At 33.5% G+C, this 18202-nt stretch overlaps 1 protein-coding gene across 3 annotated transcripts in view; it reads right to left on the reverse strand.

Moving 5' to 3' along the window:
* LOC108972559 (calcitonin gene-related peptide type 1 receptor) overlaps window positions 1-18202 on the reverse strand; it is a 52204-nt gene that overhangs the window by 21612 nt on the left and 12390 nt on the right. For all 3 annotated transcript variants that reach the window (XM_018939190.1, XM_018939189.1, XM_018939192.1), the window contains exons 3-8: window positions 10811-10917; window positions 10019-10110; window positions 5152-5278; window positions 4447-4673; window positions 3937-4113; window positions 853-976 (exon numbers count right to left, since the gene is read on the reverse strand). In XM_018939190.1, the coding sequence (XP_018794735.1) occupies window positions 853-976; window positions 3937-4113; window positions 4447-4673; window positions 5152-5278; window positions 10019-10110; window positions 10811-10917 (854 nt within the window). The remainder of the gene's footprint in view (window positions 1-852; window positions 977-3936; window positions 4114-4446; window positions 4674-5151; window positions 5279-10018; window positions 10111-10810; window positions 10918-18202) is intronic.

Consider the following 18202-nt stretch of genomic DNA (forward strand, 5'->3'; position numbering starts at 1 on the left):
CCTATTCACCCGATTTGGCTCCATGTGTTTTTTTCTTGTTCGCAAAATTGAAATTGCCTTTCCGTGGAACACGTTTTCAGTGTATCGAAGAGATAAAACAAAATTCGTTGAAGGACTGGAAAAATCGCTGGTATAAGTGTATTACATATGGTGGGGACTACTTTGAAGGCGACAAAATAAAAATTGATGAATAATTAAATACTTCGTGTTTAATTTTAAATTTCCTGGTATTTTTTTTTTTTGCCTCAATTTATATTTCAAGGCTTTCTTATTTCACAATTAACAATAAAATCTGTCATGACTATTAAATTAGACAAACAGCTGATAAAATCTATTATACGAAAATCGCACACAATGTTCGATRTACGGACTAACTACACTTCAAATTTGATTGGCACAAAGGCACATCATTGTGCCCTTTCATTGCACAGCAAACCAATTAAAATGCAGTTGCTTTTGTTGTGCACTTAATCTTACAAGCATTTGCTTACATTTACTGCACCTGTCATTTGCTCGAACATTGCTGCCTAATTTGAAAACCCATGCATACTTATGCAAACCTGTTCAGGTGAGTTCACCTCTGCTTGACTAGTGCTCGATTATTTCTTCGGAATAATTGCTGTTGAATGGTTGTAAACAACGGAAGACAGTAGAGGAACACGACAGTAGACACAATCTTGGCACAAATTTCGGCACCAATAAACCAACCGTCGTGCATATACTGCTTACTAACACATATATAACATAAATATGTAAATATATGTGCGTATTCACACATATACACAAGCATATAAGTGCTTGCTGAAACTCATTTTGTATTCTGTCAGTTTATTAACACTTGACTTAACTCACCTGAAATGAGGCCGTAAACGCTGAGATTACTTCGTATGTCTGCTCCCATGGATGGCCTGCATCCGGGTGAAATGGCGTCAAGATGTACTGCAATCCCAATAGTGGTACAAGCAAAAGTGTTGCGCTGTAAGTGTGCGTATAGAGGCAGATAAGCACATTGTGTTGTAGTGGAGTAAAAAAATGGTAAATACACAAAAGTACTGTTATATTTTTGGATTTAATTAAATTTTGTTTGGAGTGTAATTTTTAAAGTGTACTCTGCTTTGCAATTAAAAATTAGGTCATGTTCGCATCCGCGTTAATGCATTTTGTGATTAAATTAAAGTTTAGGAAAGGTGGAGGTTTTATTTTCAAGGTGCAACCTACAGATAGAATGTGGAAATGCACATTTTTGATGAACAAAAATTAAATGGAGTTTAAAATAGTATAATTAGAAATAATGATTATTTGGGTCAAGTTGAKTTCAAATGATTTTGGTTGAATATTATGTTCATAGATAATCTGTATTTATGAAATTCCATATTTTGTTGGTTTTTCATAAAAAAAAAACGTTTTCTTTCTAGTCTAAAACTATGAAAAAATGAAAAGCATTTTTGTTCTTTTTTTAAGGGGTTACATGGGTTTACGGGTTTCAAAACATGGAATTTTTTTATTGCTCTATTAAATTCGACAACCCCTCTAGAATGTTGTTTTAAATTTTCAAGTTGACCCGAGTAATAGTTTCGGAGATACARCTTTCAGAACTTATGCGCTCAACTATAGCTATACTTAGTAACCGGTGTTTAAATGCATTTTTCTTGAGACTGTGTTTTTGAAGTCGGTTGGCAAGATTTCTTGAGAACTATTATACCAATGCAAAATCATGAAATTTTACACAGGTTTTTGAGATATAACTCTTAAAGTGATTTTAAATTTTAATTTCTTTTATACAGGAAGAAACCCACACAACTTCTTAACCTTGATAGTTTAGATTTAGATTAGATTTTATATAATGTTCARTGTTTGTGATATTTTTAAAAAATTTAGTGACACCAAAACCTTTATTTTCTGTTTAGTTGTTCATATTATCTGAATGAAAATTGAATGAATGAATATGCGAGTTCTTTGGCAAGAAAAACTTCTACCAACAGTATGAAAATGTATGAAGTCGTTTGGCAACCCCGCTCACTTCACAYACTTGTATAACAGTACTATTAAAAACTACTAACAGTGCAATAAATCAATAACTTAATACGCCAGAGACATCAAATTTTACCACCAAGATAGTGTTGTAATGCTTTAATGAAGCCAGTGCCAAGATTGGACGATGAGCTTGCATCGTCCACTATTAGGTGAAAACATATTTGTAGAAAACTGTTCGACCTTACACCGACCAATATGTTAGTTGTCCTGAGAGAGCGTGTTCTATTGAAAACTTGACCTAGCCCCATATAACAAACATATAACATCCGGGTGACTTAAATCCAGTTGATTGGTGATTGCATGTGAGGAACTTTAATGAATCTCAGGGAACATTTATTAGCATGTGGTATATAAATAGTCTGTAGTATCGGATTAAGTCGTGTCGATACTACCCGCAACTCCCATATACTACATAGTATGTATAGTGATTTTGGTTTTTTTAATAAACTGTGTTTTCGAATATAGCGGTCATATAAATATGTGATGATTCGAGTTAGGGAAAGCGAACTGTATATATAATTGCTTAGATTCCGATGCTCTGGTTGACGTTTTATATTTTAAAGTATTTCCCTGGCTTTCATTCCTGCAAGTTACAAAAGTATAAATTGCTTAAGTTCCACCAGAACTTAGCCCTCTTTTACTTGTTTTAAATTATTTTACCCTCCAAAAAATCTAATACTACACTGCACTGTACTAGCACTGATTAAAGTTCTAAACTAAAAGACAGTTCTTCATCTAGACCATGGAGAAAAATAACCGATATTGACTATGAAAATGTAAAACTTCGTTTCGTATATGGCGTTGTATGACGTAGCTTTGTTTCTACCGTTAAAGACCCAATGTCAATTTTTCTTTTCCCGAATTATGTTTAAATGTTACATTCATAATTATAGGAGGTAATATTCTTATTCGGATTGGCTAATTGGTTAATGATATAGAGTAGGAATTTTCGGATATATAAAATGTGTTTACTTGGTTGTAAATTTTAAATTTTAGATTAGATTCACATTTCAACAATATCTTAACATTCTCCTTTTCGTTTCCATTTTCTTTTTTAATGTAATTAATTTTTAATTTTAGGTAAAATTATCTTGAAAGTGTTTTAGTTCTGTACTCACTATGTAATCTAAGGCGTGTTGTGTTTACCACATTTAGTTCTACCTGAACCATATATGCATGTTTGAAAAGAGTATCCTCCTTCTGTATTATCATTAAAAATACATGGCTTACAAACAGGGGATCAAGGTAGTAAAGAGGTTATAGTACGGTACGAGTTCAAATCTAAAAATTGTTTAATACTTGTATGAAATTCGTGGGAAGCTTATTGAGAAAGGTTACGCATTACGAATCGAACTAGTAAATGAATACCAAAGATTAGACATTTAGACATTTTCTACGACAGTTGAGACACATAAATTATTTTTCATATTAATGAATATGTTTTTACTACTTTTCTAATTACTCAAAACAAAAATTTCTATACAGCAAGCCTACTTGATTTACTCTTGGTTTAAGTACATCATTTATTTCGCTCCGAAAATTGGCTAAACTAACTTTTTGCTAACACTAATATACTCCTGAAACTTCCAAGTAATAAAATGCTGTAGAATTCTTTAAAACATATTTTCTAAAATATACATATAAACAGATCTTAGCAAAGCTTAAATAGAAATACCTTTGATAAGCAGATGGAAGAATAAATATTGTATGAAAATATAAAGATATACTTAATACATAGTAAAATATACTACTCGTGCATGAAAAATACGTGTATATATGAATGTGTACGGAAGTGTGTACAGTATTGTTTGTAAAGTGAAAATGGTGAAATAACCGGAAAGCTTTAAAACTGGCAACTGACTTGCCACACTCCATCCATCACTATGCAACAATAATACTTACCGGAATGCTTGCAGGACGGTGCGTGAGGGTCCACAGCTGCCTTGTATGCTGGCCGGTGCCTTCAGCTTAAGCAGCACGACGCGCACAATATTGCATAGAAATAGCAAATTAAGAAAAATGGAAATACAAACGGGCACAACGAGAATATTCTCGAAGCTCGTGCTATGCATCCAACAGCTGGGCGGGCAGAAGCGTGCAATTAATGAAAATAAATGAATATAAAAGAAGTGTAGAAAACAAAATGATTAAAGTTTTAGTGAATTTTAATGAGCATCAAATTGGCAGACAGCAAAGGGGTTGGCAATTCAAGGCATTTGCTGGGCAATAAGAAGTTGAGAATTATGCAAATCATATTATGCAACGCGCTTGAAGTTATTGCTGTTTTTGTTATTTTAATATTGAATATTTTTTAAATATGGTTTTTAATGCCCTTTTGCAATTGTCAACTCGATATTGTTTGCTGCAATTTATACTCGTATAAGCAATTTATGCAGGGACGCTTGTACTCACTGTTTGACTTCATCGCCGGAGCCGCCGAGGCCACGCGCCAGAGCGTAAATGAAGATAACAATTGCCGGCGTGCCCCAGCCGAGGGCAATCAGCCATTTCACCAATTTCTTCTCCGATATGAAGGCGGATACCAGCACCGTGTGCAAGTAGAAGCCCTCGCAGAGCATCCACGAATAGTTGGTTAGCAGGAAGTAGTGGAGTATTATGTGCAGCGCAATACAGGGTGGCTGCGAAGGAAGAAAAAATCGCACACATGTGAAAAATGAAAGGTAAATGTAACATACATATATACATTCACATATATAGATATGTATATAACATAGTGTACATATATGTATTTGTGTCTGTTTGTATGCATGCATCAATAAAATAGTTGCTATGGTAACTATTATTGAAATTGAATTCGTTTGTGGGAAATTGAAAAAAAATCGTAATAAAACGCCGTAAAGAAGCTTTGCACGCATACATACACGCCTACGTGTCGCACCTACACACACGTAATATTTACGATTATTTTGCGAATTTACTGTCTGCATGCAATTACAGTATGCAAATTTCTTCAGCAAACATACGCAAAAGGATAACAGTGCAATTGCGTGTGTGTGTGCGTGTATAAAGTGAAATTTCGTTTTTTTTTTTTTCAAATATACAGTTATTGCTCTTTGCGCCGCTGGCAGCAGTGTGTGTGTGGGGTCTTTCACTTACCGGACTTCGTTTCAGCATCTCCGTTTCGGGTATTACAACGAAGTACCAAACCAACCAGAGTGAATTGTTCGCAGCGAAGGATGTGAATAAATTCATGTGAAGTGTTATGCGCGCACATTTCAGCGATCTGCAATGGACGGTAGCGTAGATGAATTATTAGCCACTGAACATGCAAAAGTGTTGGAAGTTAAAATGTTATTGTTTGCTTAAAAATTAAAATATGTGGGATTAAAATGATTTACTTTTTGGGGGTAGAGAGTAAAACCGCCTTAATAAAAATTGTGGGCGCGAATAATAACCGTAATAATCGCAAAAAATTATGGAAATCTTTTTAATTTAGAACATTTGCAACGCGCTTTCTAAACAATTTTGTTATAAAACACTAAATGTAGTTACTCCTTAATTTTATTAATATTATTTTTTAATATCTTAATTTAGCAATTTAAAAAATTTTAATATTTATACCCTAAACGGGGTATATTAAGTTTGTCAAGAAGTTTGAAAAAATCATAATAAAATATCAGAGATTTTATCAACATAAATATCGTCATCGAAATGCTAAACAACGTATCATCAAAAAATCAAAACTGAGTTTTTTATTGCTTCCCAATCGCTACATCATATATCAAATTTTTGTAGCATAAAATATTCCGCTTCCACTGCCACATATAACCACTAGATAATCATTTTATAAACAAAACTAAAGTTTTGTTTTAAATGAGTGGTTGCTATTATATCGTTCTTCCTTCGCCTGTAAGCTTATGAAAAGTAATGTTGCGTTATGTCACAATTTAGGTGACGATATATGTATGTATCGTATATAAATGACCAACGCGATGGACTGAGTCGAGGTAGTCATGCCCGTCAGTTCGTTCGTCTACCCGTATGACCAAGATGCTGTTCATTTGCTCATAGTCAGCTACCATTTCATTATGTACATTCAGAATATAGTACTCATTAACACTAGATAGCCTAAGCACGTCATTTTGACTGCTTTCAAGCAATATAGGTATATATGTGACCTGGTTTACGGAAAGGGGTTAGGTGTCAAAATATCAATTTTCACTTTTTGGTTTGATTCGGATGGAAGATGAGATACTTTTTCACGTGATAGAAGATTAGTTTTCGCACGTTAGCTCCCTTTCGTAGACCAGGTCACATATAGTACTAAGTTTCCGTCTTTCTAGTGTTAAGCAACTATATACTCAAATTCACATATTGGCTGCTAAACAGGCAAATATGTAGCCATTTGCTAAGTTTTCTTTATTGTATATTAACATCATTCCCAGGAATGATAACTAAATACAAATTTATAAGTGCTTATAAAAATACAAAGAAAGATTATTAATATATGATTATTAATGTCTGAAGGTTTAAAAATGTTATATATCGGGTTTCGATTGTTTCACTCGAATATAATGTAAAAAGGGTTGTTATATATTTTTAAATATATTTTTTTAATACATTGGTAAAATAAATTCAATTCGCATCAAATTAAGAAGTTGAGTCCTTGGTCATATTGACCAAGTGATTTTGGAATCAATCGCGCTTTCACTTTTCTTAGGTGCAAATGAGCTTTCAAATTGGTCCTTCCGATATTAATCGTCGATTCTGAACCAGAAATTAGATTCCGCACACAAAATTTATTGGAATAATTTCACTCATCGTTAAAATCGCCGAATGCATTTTATGCACTTCGTAATACCAACAAAAATGATTATTTTGATGTGACATTTGGCATAGATTTCATTGACAGTCATACCAACTAAGAAAAAAAATATTTAGACGAATGGGCTTTCCCGCGAAAATTAAATTACATTGTCTTATTATTTTTTACCAATATAATAAAAAAAATATATTCAATGTCTAAAAAAATGTTATTACCTTAAATAAATCAAATATAATATACAATCACACACAAAATCACACAACGCAGGTTTTAAAACAAAAAAAGTACAACACTCAATATGCACTTACAAAAGCTTAGCTTATGAACTACTAAAATGTACTAAACGAAAAAATGAGAATCTTAATAAATTAAATTGTCTCTCACCCACAACTTCTGTGAACTTCGAATTATGCAACAACAAGCCTTCAACAAACTGAGCGGAACGAATTTTAGTTGTTATTGCGCCGAAGATGAGAAATGGCAATTACAAATCACAACAATAAACTACATAACATAAAAGTCATCCAATGCAAATGTAACTATGAACAAAATGGGAATTGGAACACGAAATACTTTTGCGCCAAGGTCATGTAGCAGATGATGTTACATTCTTATGTTTATTTACATTTTTGTTTGTTGCTTTTTTAGTATAGTAACAACTATTGTTAATTTATGATAGCCTGTTCGAGCTATTTTTAAATATGATATTACTTGACTCGGTGCACAAAAGCGATTTTTCATTGCCTAAGAAGGTAAAGCATAAAGGTAGAAAATGTAAAGGTATTTTAAGTGCAATTTCAATTTTTGTAATGGGTTTGATAAATTTCTGATTATTATGACATATTAATATTAATAAACCCACATTCCAAATTATATTTAAAATTTCCAATAGCTCATTCCACATCCTTTTAGAAAGAGTCATGAGAGATTTTATGTTAGAATTAATAACTTTGAATACTTTTGAGGAGCGCCACACAACATACAAAACTGCATTTGAAGTGAATGAAGATTTCTGCTAAATATCTTCATTCACTTCAAATACAGTCTACGTAAACAACTTTGTGATAAAATGTTTTACTTTATATTGTTCATAATTAACTATTTCTAGCGCATTTTATTGAAGTTTCTATAACGAGTGTGCGCATTCAAAGGAAATGGAAAATACAAGCAGCACCATTTAGCAAAAACGCATCTCGCCGCCTGCAGGCGTTATTCATAATTATCGAAATGCCAAAGCCAATACTGGAATGGACTTCATAAATGTAGATAAAATATAACAAAATAAAAATACAATAATATGGAAGCACGCTCGTTATTAGAGTGTCGCAATGTCGGCGAAAAAACCAGCGAACATTCGTTGAAGCTCTTGAGTAAATAAAAATAAATCACAGAATGCATTGTAATTAATCTATCATCTGTTATTATTTATCTGTTAATTGTCAAACATTGGTGTTGAATGAAACAACTAGTTACATTTTACTGCTTATTGGGTATTTTAAGGCAAATAATTTGAGTGTCTGGAACTTGCAAATGAAGCATTTATCAGCATTTTAATTTCTATTTCCGTTGGATTCATTAATAGTATATACATAATTGTATCTACAAACCTAAATTCTATAGAAAATGTAAAATGCTATGAAATTGAATAATATTTAAAATATTTTTTTGAGTTTGAATTTACTAAAATTTTTATGATTTTTAATAAAATTATAAAAAATATATAAGTACATGTATTTAGTATACTTAGTTGGAGGAAAGAGTCATGTGTAGAAGTTCACGCAAGCGAGAAAACTTCTCTGGGCACCATTCACTTGAGAATGGCAAAAAAAGATTCTTTTGCACATGGCTCAAGCCGCTCACGACTCCCGGTCTTAGACCAAGCATCCTCTGGAAAGTCAAGCGTGACTAATTTTGAGAGTTTTGCTCATAGTATTCGAACTTGCGGAGAAAAGTGAATAAAATACATTAATTTTAATTTTTGAAATACATATATATAGAAGGTATGAGAAAAAAGTGCACATTTTCCTTCCCTATAGTGCAGCAGCGATGTAAAAACTAGAGTAGCCCATAAAAAAATTCATAGCTCAGTTTGGAAACAGTACAGGAAGTGGAAAATAGGAAAATGCCTCGCGAATGGGAATAGTTCAGAAAATCATAATTGTTTAGAGAAAATAATGAAATAATAATCTATAAGATCGTGAAAAGTCGCTTCATGTTGTCTTTGAATTTATTGCAACTTAAAGAAATTTTAAGCCAATACATATTTTTGATATTACCTAAAGATATTTAAGAGCTGCCATTTCAAAAACGGTTTGGTGTGGTTTGTGGGTTAGTGGAAACATCGGTCCATATTTCTTCAAAAAATGATGTCAATTTATCGCGTCATGATAATTGAAACTCGTGATCTTAGTGAAATTTGGTTTCAACAAGACGGCGCCACTTCCCACACATCGCATCGATCAATAGATTTATTGAGTGAACACTTCGATGTGCAGAAAATTTTACGTTTTGGGCCAGCGGTATGGCCACTAAGATTACATAATATCACACCATTACATTTAATTCTGTAGGGATATGTAACCTCTAAAGTCTATGCGTTCAATGCCTCTTCAGACCTTCGAGGGAAACAACACGCTTGTCATTCGCAGGTTACCGGTCGAAATACTAGAACGAGTCATCAAAAATTGGATCCAACGGACGGACCAGCTTTCGATTGCTAATAAACATTGCCCATTAAATTTGCAGTTTTTGTGATTTTTCATTACAAAAAAAAAAAAAAAAAAAAAAAAAAAAAAAAAAAAAAAAAAAAAAAAAAAAAAAAAAAAAAAAAAAAAAATAGGCAACTTCGCAACAGGTCAACCTTTAGTTTGAAATTTATCGATAATTCAAAAGGTAGGATATAATATTATAATATAAAAAAAATTTCATTCAAAATATGCATAAAAAGTTTTGTTTTTGAGGCAAAATATTGGACGCGTATTATTTTTTTCTACCGAATATGAAAAATTTTCGAGTTATGAATTTTGAAATATTCATCGCTCAAAAAAAGTAGCTTTATGTAATTTAAACATTTGGCTATAAGAAAAAATATATGTGTATCATTATAAAAATATTTCATAAAATTCCACAAAAGTTTCATTAAAAAATAGTATAATATTTACATATGAAACTAAAAAATTTATTTTCACTGATACTTACTTGAAATAAATGTATATAGCAAGAGACAGGAGTATCGCTATCAGGGATATGCCATAACCAGTCTTATAAAAGAGATTAATGCTGTGTTTCCACTAAAATAAATAAAAAAGTATAAAACAGTTATCTATAGTATTTACTGCAGTAATTAAAAACTAAAGTTCACGTAAATCTGGTTAAGTATTTCACATTTCTTAATGTAAAAGTTGGGCCAATATACATTTGATATATTCAAATATATCTCGAAAAAAAATTGATATTTTCTTAAATAAGACTTTTCTGTACAAATACTAACTTTCATACCGTTTTGGGGTTTAAATAATTCATAAAACTGTAAAATTGTTGAGTTTAATCAACAAAATCTGGTTTGACGTCTTTACTGCATACATAGGAGTTTAGTACAGGGTGCATCCTCTTTTATGCCGGTATATAAATATTGAAAATTTTTTTTATATTTAATAACTTATTGGTAAGATGGATTATCAAAATCATATTTCAGTCTGATTTGAAGACTGTATCGCTTCAAAGGCATATATAGCACCCCCGTAAAAGTAGTTAGATGCATGTAGTAAAAAATTTTATTTAAGCCGACAATAAAATTTTGCAAAATATCTTTAATTAAAATATCTATAATATCTAAACGAAAGTATTTTATATTACAATTTTGCACTCTAATTTGTATTTAATGCAAATAGTATCATCTATAAAAGCAAGTATTTCTTATCGCATAAAACATAAATTGTTCAGAGAAAATTCTAGATTTCTATTAGTAATGTTTTTTCACATTCAACTCACCTCTAAATCATCGAAATTAATGCAGGTCGTGTAATTGGACCAGGTCTTATTCGTGAGCGGATGCTTGTACCACTCACCGTCGCTTCCGCATTCCTTATGTGCAAATCCTGTGTGCGGCAAAGGGAATGGCACGTGTTGCAGATAAAACAGCATGATGTTGCAGATGGTGTAGACAAGTGCGGAGACGTAAGAAGAATACAAAATATGGAATAAAATTTTAATGAGTTTGTTGTGAGAGTATTTGCTAAGTGCAACATATCTTTTATTATACACATATAAAAAATGTAAGTAATTTGTACGCAGCATATGTGATTAAATATATAGAAGAATATATTTGCGGAAAATAAAATATGCATTTATATAGTGAGTGGTATATAGGCACCATATACATTTGGTATATATATTATACTTTGCTAATGATTGCAAACATGAGGTAATTGCATTTTTCTGTAGCACAGGTGAAACGAAATGCCACCGCATAGTTACTCCATGCTTTAATGAATATTAAATTGTTTTTGCTTTTGCGTGCACTTTGAGTTTGCATAAAAACTTCTGCAGGCACTTTTGAACTTTTCAAGTTTATATGCATCATAAATTTGTGTGTCTTTATTGTGTGCATTTAGGCGTGAACGCATGCTTGTGCCATATTGCAGTCAATGCATTCAAGCAGAATGTTACGTATACGCCACAGCCAACACGTTGTTTTGTGGGTGTGTTACCGCATTCCTAAAAGTGCGCAGTGTGCAGTTGCATAGGTGTGCAAGTGGCAATATTATAGCGTGTAAAATTACTAGGAATATGCTTGTTCAGCGGTTTGTGGCTGTGTCATTTGTAAAATTCGGTTTTGTTCGCTTTTATTGTATTTCTCGTTAAAATTTTGCAGCAAGCTTGGCGTGGCAACTCACTTTGCGGTTTCTAATTAAATTTTGATGCTGAAATATATAGTTACAACTAAAGGCAAGCATTATAGCTCTTATTTAATTGTGTAGTGTATTATAAATTTTTGGAAGATAGCTGACAGTGAAACTGAAGCTGTCACTGTTCAAATACTAATTGCATTTTGCGAGCGCATGCATTTTCCTGCTTAATGAAATGAATAGTTATTCCATATTTTCTAGAAAACTTTGCCCTAAGCGTCGAGGAGCCTCAATTAGAATATTTGGTATAATTTCTCATAGTGTTTTAGTTGAAGAATATGTAGATCGAATCTTGAGAGCTTTTTTGTTGAAAACGAGACAAAAGAAGCAACTTTATAGAGAGAACGTAACAAATTAATTTGATCTTCAAGTACTTTTTTCTTAAGCAGCTTAACTAAGAATTTAACAAAGCAACAGCAACAGATATACATATGTATTCAAGGTTCAGGACTTTTAGGGAGCTTTCGTTATCTTTAAGGAGATATACCATTGTCAGAGCTGCTAAACCAGCTCTACGCTCGCTGACAGTGAGCTCAAGGCTAGTAAAGGAGTACATGATCTCACTAGCATTACTACCATGCTACTTCCTAATTAAACCTAGCTTTGTGCCTGGCTAAAGCGAAATCGACGGAAACTGAAAAACCGATGAGCTTTCCAAAAAAGGCAACCATGCAAAAATCCCGTCAAGATGGGATTGCTTTCTTGTACTAATGACGTTGAATCTATTGGCCTTACGCAATTTCAAAAAGCAGCACTTGTGGAGCTGCGAAAGCTTTCTAGTGTAGAGTGGAACTAAAAAAGTTTTTTGAACTCAAACAATATAACTCAATATTAGGACACTAAGTGAGAGCCTATGTCAAAACAAAGCTCTCCATAAAAGAAACCAGGATTTTTATACAATTAAAAAGAATAGATGTGGATTTAACGCTCCACATCATACCTGTGTATTAAGTCAATGGATTTCAGAGTTCTACTCACTCTGATCTATGTGAAATATGTATCGATGAAAAAAGTTTCTTCATACTTCTTAAAGTAAAGTTTTGAGGGCGAAAGAAAGGGATATACTTGTGTTTTCTTTTGACACTACATGAGTACTATAATTTTACCATATTTAATGACATATTATTGTGAAACTTTTGTAGTATATTAAAAAAAATTTTCGATGAATATATTAATAAATAAGTCTGCGACAGTGAATCTCCAAAAACGCATTAAAAAAGTATCAGATCGTTTAAAACGCAGAAAAAAAGTTTTAAAACCTTATATCCCGTTAAGACGTTCTTCAGCTGAAAGCTTGAATATTGGGTTTCAAAAATTTCTTATGGAGCGCTTTGGAAACTTCGTCGGATGATATGACAGGCGTGGTTTAAGAGCCGCTGAAAAACGTTATATAGATATATAAAACTTGTATAGTGGGTATAGTGGGTAATATCCAACTTACCGTTACACTTTCTTAACATTTTTTTCAACTTTTTCGTTCATATTTAGTTTATTATTCCAGTGTACAAATACTCACATAATTTTTTCGATAGTTACTGTGCAAAAGTGATTGACATTTTTTATAAGTACGGTTTTTAGCTTGGCAGACGAGGAGAGTCCTAGACGGCCAAACAAATTCGAGGATGAGAAAATGCAAATAAGCTTAAATCGATGAAGACAAGCCTTATACAAAAAGAGCCCGCAAAAGCTTTGTGAGTCATTCAGGCAGTCATGAATTAAAGCCAAGAAGTCATTTTTGGATCGCATTAAAACTGGTACTGGGAAACAGATCCATCACGACAACCCTAAAATCTCATATATGCAACCTTAGCAACGAGTTCAATTAACGGCATGCTGATTGTTAGGTAATTCTTTGTATTTTTAGGGATCAGCAGGAAGTTCTGTATTATTAGCTTCTAAACCCAGATGAAATTATTCATGAAGAACACTTTCGACAAACATATTAATTAATATAATTAAAGTGAACGTAAAATGCCACGAATTTCTGACTATTGACGAAGCAATAATCATTTATTATAACAAAACGCTTGCTGAAAGAGCGGTTAAAGGACTAATTTCGGAAACAGTGGCTAGGAAATTTTACCTTCTTCGCTTTATAGCTCAGATCTTACACTTTTTGAGTATAAGTTTGTTTTGGTCGCTGCAGGGCAACCTCACTGAAATACAGTTAAAATCAAAACAGGGCGCCGCAGTTTCTTTGACATAGAATTCACCAATTGCTTAAAAAACTGCAAAGTCATACAGTTTTAGATTACTAGTATTTTGAGTGAAATTATCGGGCATCTTATTAGTTAATAACGTTAAAAAACCTTGTAAAATGTGGATTTGTGCACGTCACACCTGAATTTTTTCTCGTGCATAAAACTTTTGTAAACAATCTTATCACTCCCTCAATAAAAATCCGACTTTGCTCTTTATTAAACATTATTTTCGTCGGTATATTGTAAGTTCTAATAATGCTGTATCGTAATCGGATTTTTTTCGAAGGGTATATATCCTCTGCTATAATCGCGTAAGCGGTGTCTACGCCAATTAAGAAGAAGATATGTTCCCTTTGCCATAATGCTTTAAGTATTGGAGGGGTGAGCTCCAGTAGGAGGTGTAAAAACTCTTCACATTAATATTAAACCGCAATAAGGGATTGCTTTTGAAGGCAATAATCTCTTAAGATTACCAAATCACGAGTTTTGCTAACGAAATTTGTCTAATAAATTCAGCAATAAAAGAAGATGATTTCGTGTAATTTGATACTTTCTGCAACGACGTAGACACTGAACCTTGCAATAAAAATAAAGTTTGAGCGCTTTCTACAAATTGTTAAACAAACTTTACATCCTTTTCACTTAAAACCACTTTCGGCCACAGTCGAATTTTTCATTTCCTTATTTTTCATTTTCTTTCTTTTGTATTACCCTTACTAGTTATTGACAACCACTTGAGCATTTGGGATGTGGTTGTCTAACTTGCGCGCTCCTGCTGTTTGCTCCTTAAAACAAGCAAAAGCATTTTTTGCTACTCACATTGATTTTCTTCGTTTTTGCTAAGCTCCTTTACTGACATACAACATAAAATCCTAGTCGCGTGCAGCGTATAAAATCATCTCGAGGGTGTCGTTTCGTCCGTGTTACGGGTATAATTGTGGCAACACTGGCAGTGTGAAGCCTGGTAACTTTCGTGATTTGGATTTTCAGCGCAAATTTAGCAAAAGCGTTCCTTCATATATGCTGCAGCAGTTCGGTTATCTTCAGCGCGCGCGCATGTTCGATTTTCTAAACACTTAACCCCGTTATTTCAGTGCAGTCATTAGTTTTTATGGCACATCCTGTCAACGGATGCTTTTCGAATGTGGTTTTATTTTTCTTCTTTGTTTTTTGTACTCCTCTCCCTGCAGTTCTAGCAGTATCATGTTCGTGTTGCTCTGCTGCGAGAACCGTTCAACCCATCGACTGTTGAAACGCCGGCAACGTGATACCATTTTGGCACTCAATTTGGCCGTGTCGATAAGTGCTACTACATGAATTTACCGTTATTTGTAGCATACGAGCTAAATGGTCAGTATTTGCGGTCAAGTTGTTGGTTTTGTTTGAACTAAATCCGTTTGTGTGGAGATTTTGCGGCGAGTGAAACGATATGTTATGATTTAATAAGTAATATTCTTCCAGTTAGTTCACCATCCATCACAGCTTTTGTGTTTGATTCGTATTATGGCAAGCTAAATTGGGTTATGAAGGTATAAAAATGTTTTTATATTTTATGACAGGCGCCTTTGCCACATCGACTCTTATTTTTCTAAAATAGAATAAAAAGGGTTATAATTCTCTTTTTATGCAATGAACATGAAACAAGAGAAGGAAGCGTCGGTGCTTATATAAAGTATATATTTAAATGATCGAATGAATATATATACAAAGTAGGTGTTCAATATTTTTCTCGTGTTGGATCCACCGATATCGAAACACTATATGATATAGATATCATACAAACTAATTGGATCAGAAATTTGGGCGACCGCGATGCTTCAACTGAAAGGTGGATAGTGAAAGAAAAAATGTCCTTGTGTGCCTACCTCAACTATTTTCCCGCGACTTTAAAATGTAAGCTTCACCACTGAAACCTATCACTGCGGCGATATGAATCTTGCTAAAAGTTTTTAGTTCAAAAATTCTTTTTAATTGTATAAAAATTCTGGTTTTATTAGGGAGAGCTTTGTTTTGACATAGGCTCTCACTTATTATCTTAATACTGTTTATACATAGAGTTTGGTTAGGTTAGGAGGCATGAAAGTTCATTCTTGGTACTCTATACTTTTGTAAAATATATGAAAGTATTATAAAGAAAAATAAGTACAAAAGATTGAGACAAGTATTTCACTCGACATAAAGAAAAAACAATTTTTTCTGAGAAAACAGAATGTAAATTGGTGTAGCATATAAGGAAGATTTTGAATTAATAGAAAAAGCTTAATAATACTTTATAAAATAAAAACCACTTAAATATGTTAGGTCAGCTTATTCATAGTCAACTATGATATTAAATTTCTGCCAACAGAGAGAGCTGAAACTACATCTGAAAATTATACCAGAAACTTGAGAACAGTACTCTTTAAAGTTGAAAACCCCTTAGCAACATGTTATATATACACAAAACAAGAAAAAACTTGTATACTTGCGACTAACCAGCATAAAAACAGAAAATCAAACCACCACCAAAACCTCCTGGCAACGAACCCAAGTTGACCACAGAATGCAATAAAAGTAACCGCAGCGCATCAGAAGAGCGTCTACGTTTCTCTATTTCCCCGAACAACAAACAGAAAAACCTAACTGCAAAGAGAAAACAAAAGGTATACGCCCAAAGTCGTGCAGCATTAAAGTTTACAAATACACGAAATGGAAACCGAAAGACCGCAATTGAAACCACAGGAAACACAGAAAAGGCACACACACGTGCTGCTGGCGTACGCGACCAACCTTCAAAGCAAAGCGCGTTATATTTAGTGTAGTTAAGCTGCTTTAATAAATGTGCTTCCTCGCTTTCAATCATAACTAGCCGCTAACAAAGTCAGTTGGCCTACAAAAAGCGAAAATATTTTTTCACATAAAATAAAAAACTAGCGAAAACCGCGCCGCCTTCGCCAAAGCAGCACTCAAGCACGCACAGACATGGGGGACCAAGAGTCAGTGGGAGTGAGCGCCATGCCAGTTAAATTGCCGAGCCGCGACGTGCCAGTCAGTTAGGCAAGTGTTAGCCAAAGGACAACGTTAACACCACGCGTAATATTAGTCAACAGTGGGAGAGGGGTGCGTGGCAAGTTTTGGGCAGCCAAGCACTACTTAAATTGTAACCCAAATTCTTTTTGCACTCACTCCACTCTGCTGGTTTGAGACCTTAGTGAAACGTATGGCCAGCACCACACTATTGCGCTTAAGATATGGACGGAGGGATGGCAATTCAAGCACTTAAAGTTGTGTAGTCGGATGTAGAAAGGTATTTCTACTGTTTGGGTCTATTTTTAGCAGGTCACCACTTTTCTCCACCACACCCGGCATATTGTAAGTGTATGTTGATGACCTTTTTGCTTAAAATTGCGTAACCATCGTCGCAAATAGACCGCATTGCGTATTAACAGACACTGTCGATTTGATACAGAATGTAAGCCTGTTAAGTATGCATGTGTGTGTGTGTGTAAACGCACTGCCAAACGCGCACTCGTCGCTAGTCATTACAGACAGCCGAATATCTAATTTCAGTCTGTCCTTTCACACTCAACACTATTGTTGAATGAACGATATGTGCTTATACATGCGCGAGACTCCATTAGCAGACGACATGTCGTATACGTAACGTAATTTTATATTGTCCTTTGTGTACAGTTAGTAGGCCTTAGTAGGCTGCGCCATTTAATCCTTTCATAAATAACCAAATCACTTTAATTCCATCTGTGTTCTTGCCGGTTATGCTCGGCTCTTGGGTCAAATGTTTCGGTATAATCTTTATGAAAGCCGGATAATGCGTGTTTAAATGTTTCTACGAAATTTCGGCTAAATTTTAATGGTTCTTCGGCACTTGCCTCTTTAACATTGTAATATTTCTGCTCTCTTAAAGCACATATGTAGTAGTGAACTAAATTTCAGTAATTTAATATCGACTTAATACAGATTTATAGTATTGAGTAAGGTTCAAGTTAAGCAAGTACAGAAACATTTTTAGTGGAAAGTAATTTATTTAGTATACTGAATTTCCGCATTGTTAAAAAAAAGTCCTCTTCTGTTAAAATAGTTAAAATATTAGAATTTTGTAAACTTTTTCTTTTAACCACGGCTAAATAATGGAAGCTATGCATTGAAGAACATAACAGTCAGTTGTGTGTGGTATTGAATTAAATAATTTTTATACTCTCGCAACAAAGTTGCTAAAGAGAGTATTATAGTTTTGTTCACATAACGGTTGTTTGTAAGTCCTAAAACTAAAAGAG

This window comes from Bactrocera latifrons, unplaced genomic scaffold, assembly GCF_001853355.1.
Source record: "Bactrocera latifrons isolate USDA-ARS-PBARC rearing strain unplaced genomic scaffold, ASM185335v1 scaffold_409, whole genome shotgun sequence".
NCBI classification, from domain to species: domain Eukaryota; kingdom Metazoa; phylum Arthropoda; class Insecta; order Diptera; family Tephritidae; genus Bactrocera; species Bactrocera latifrons.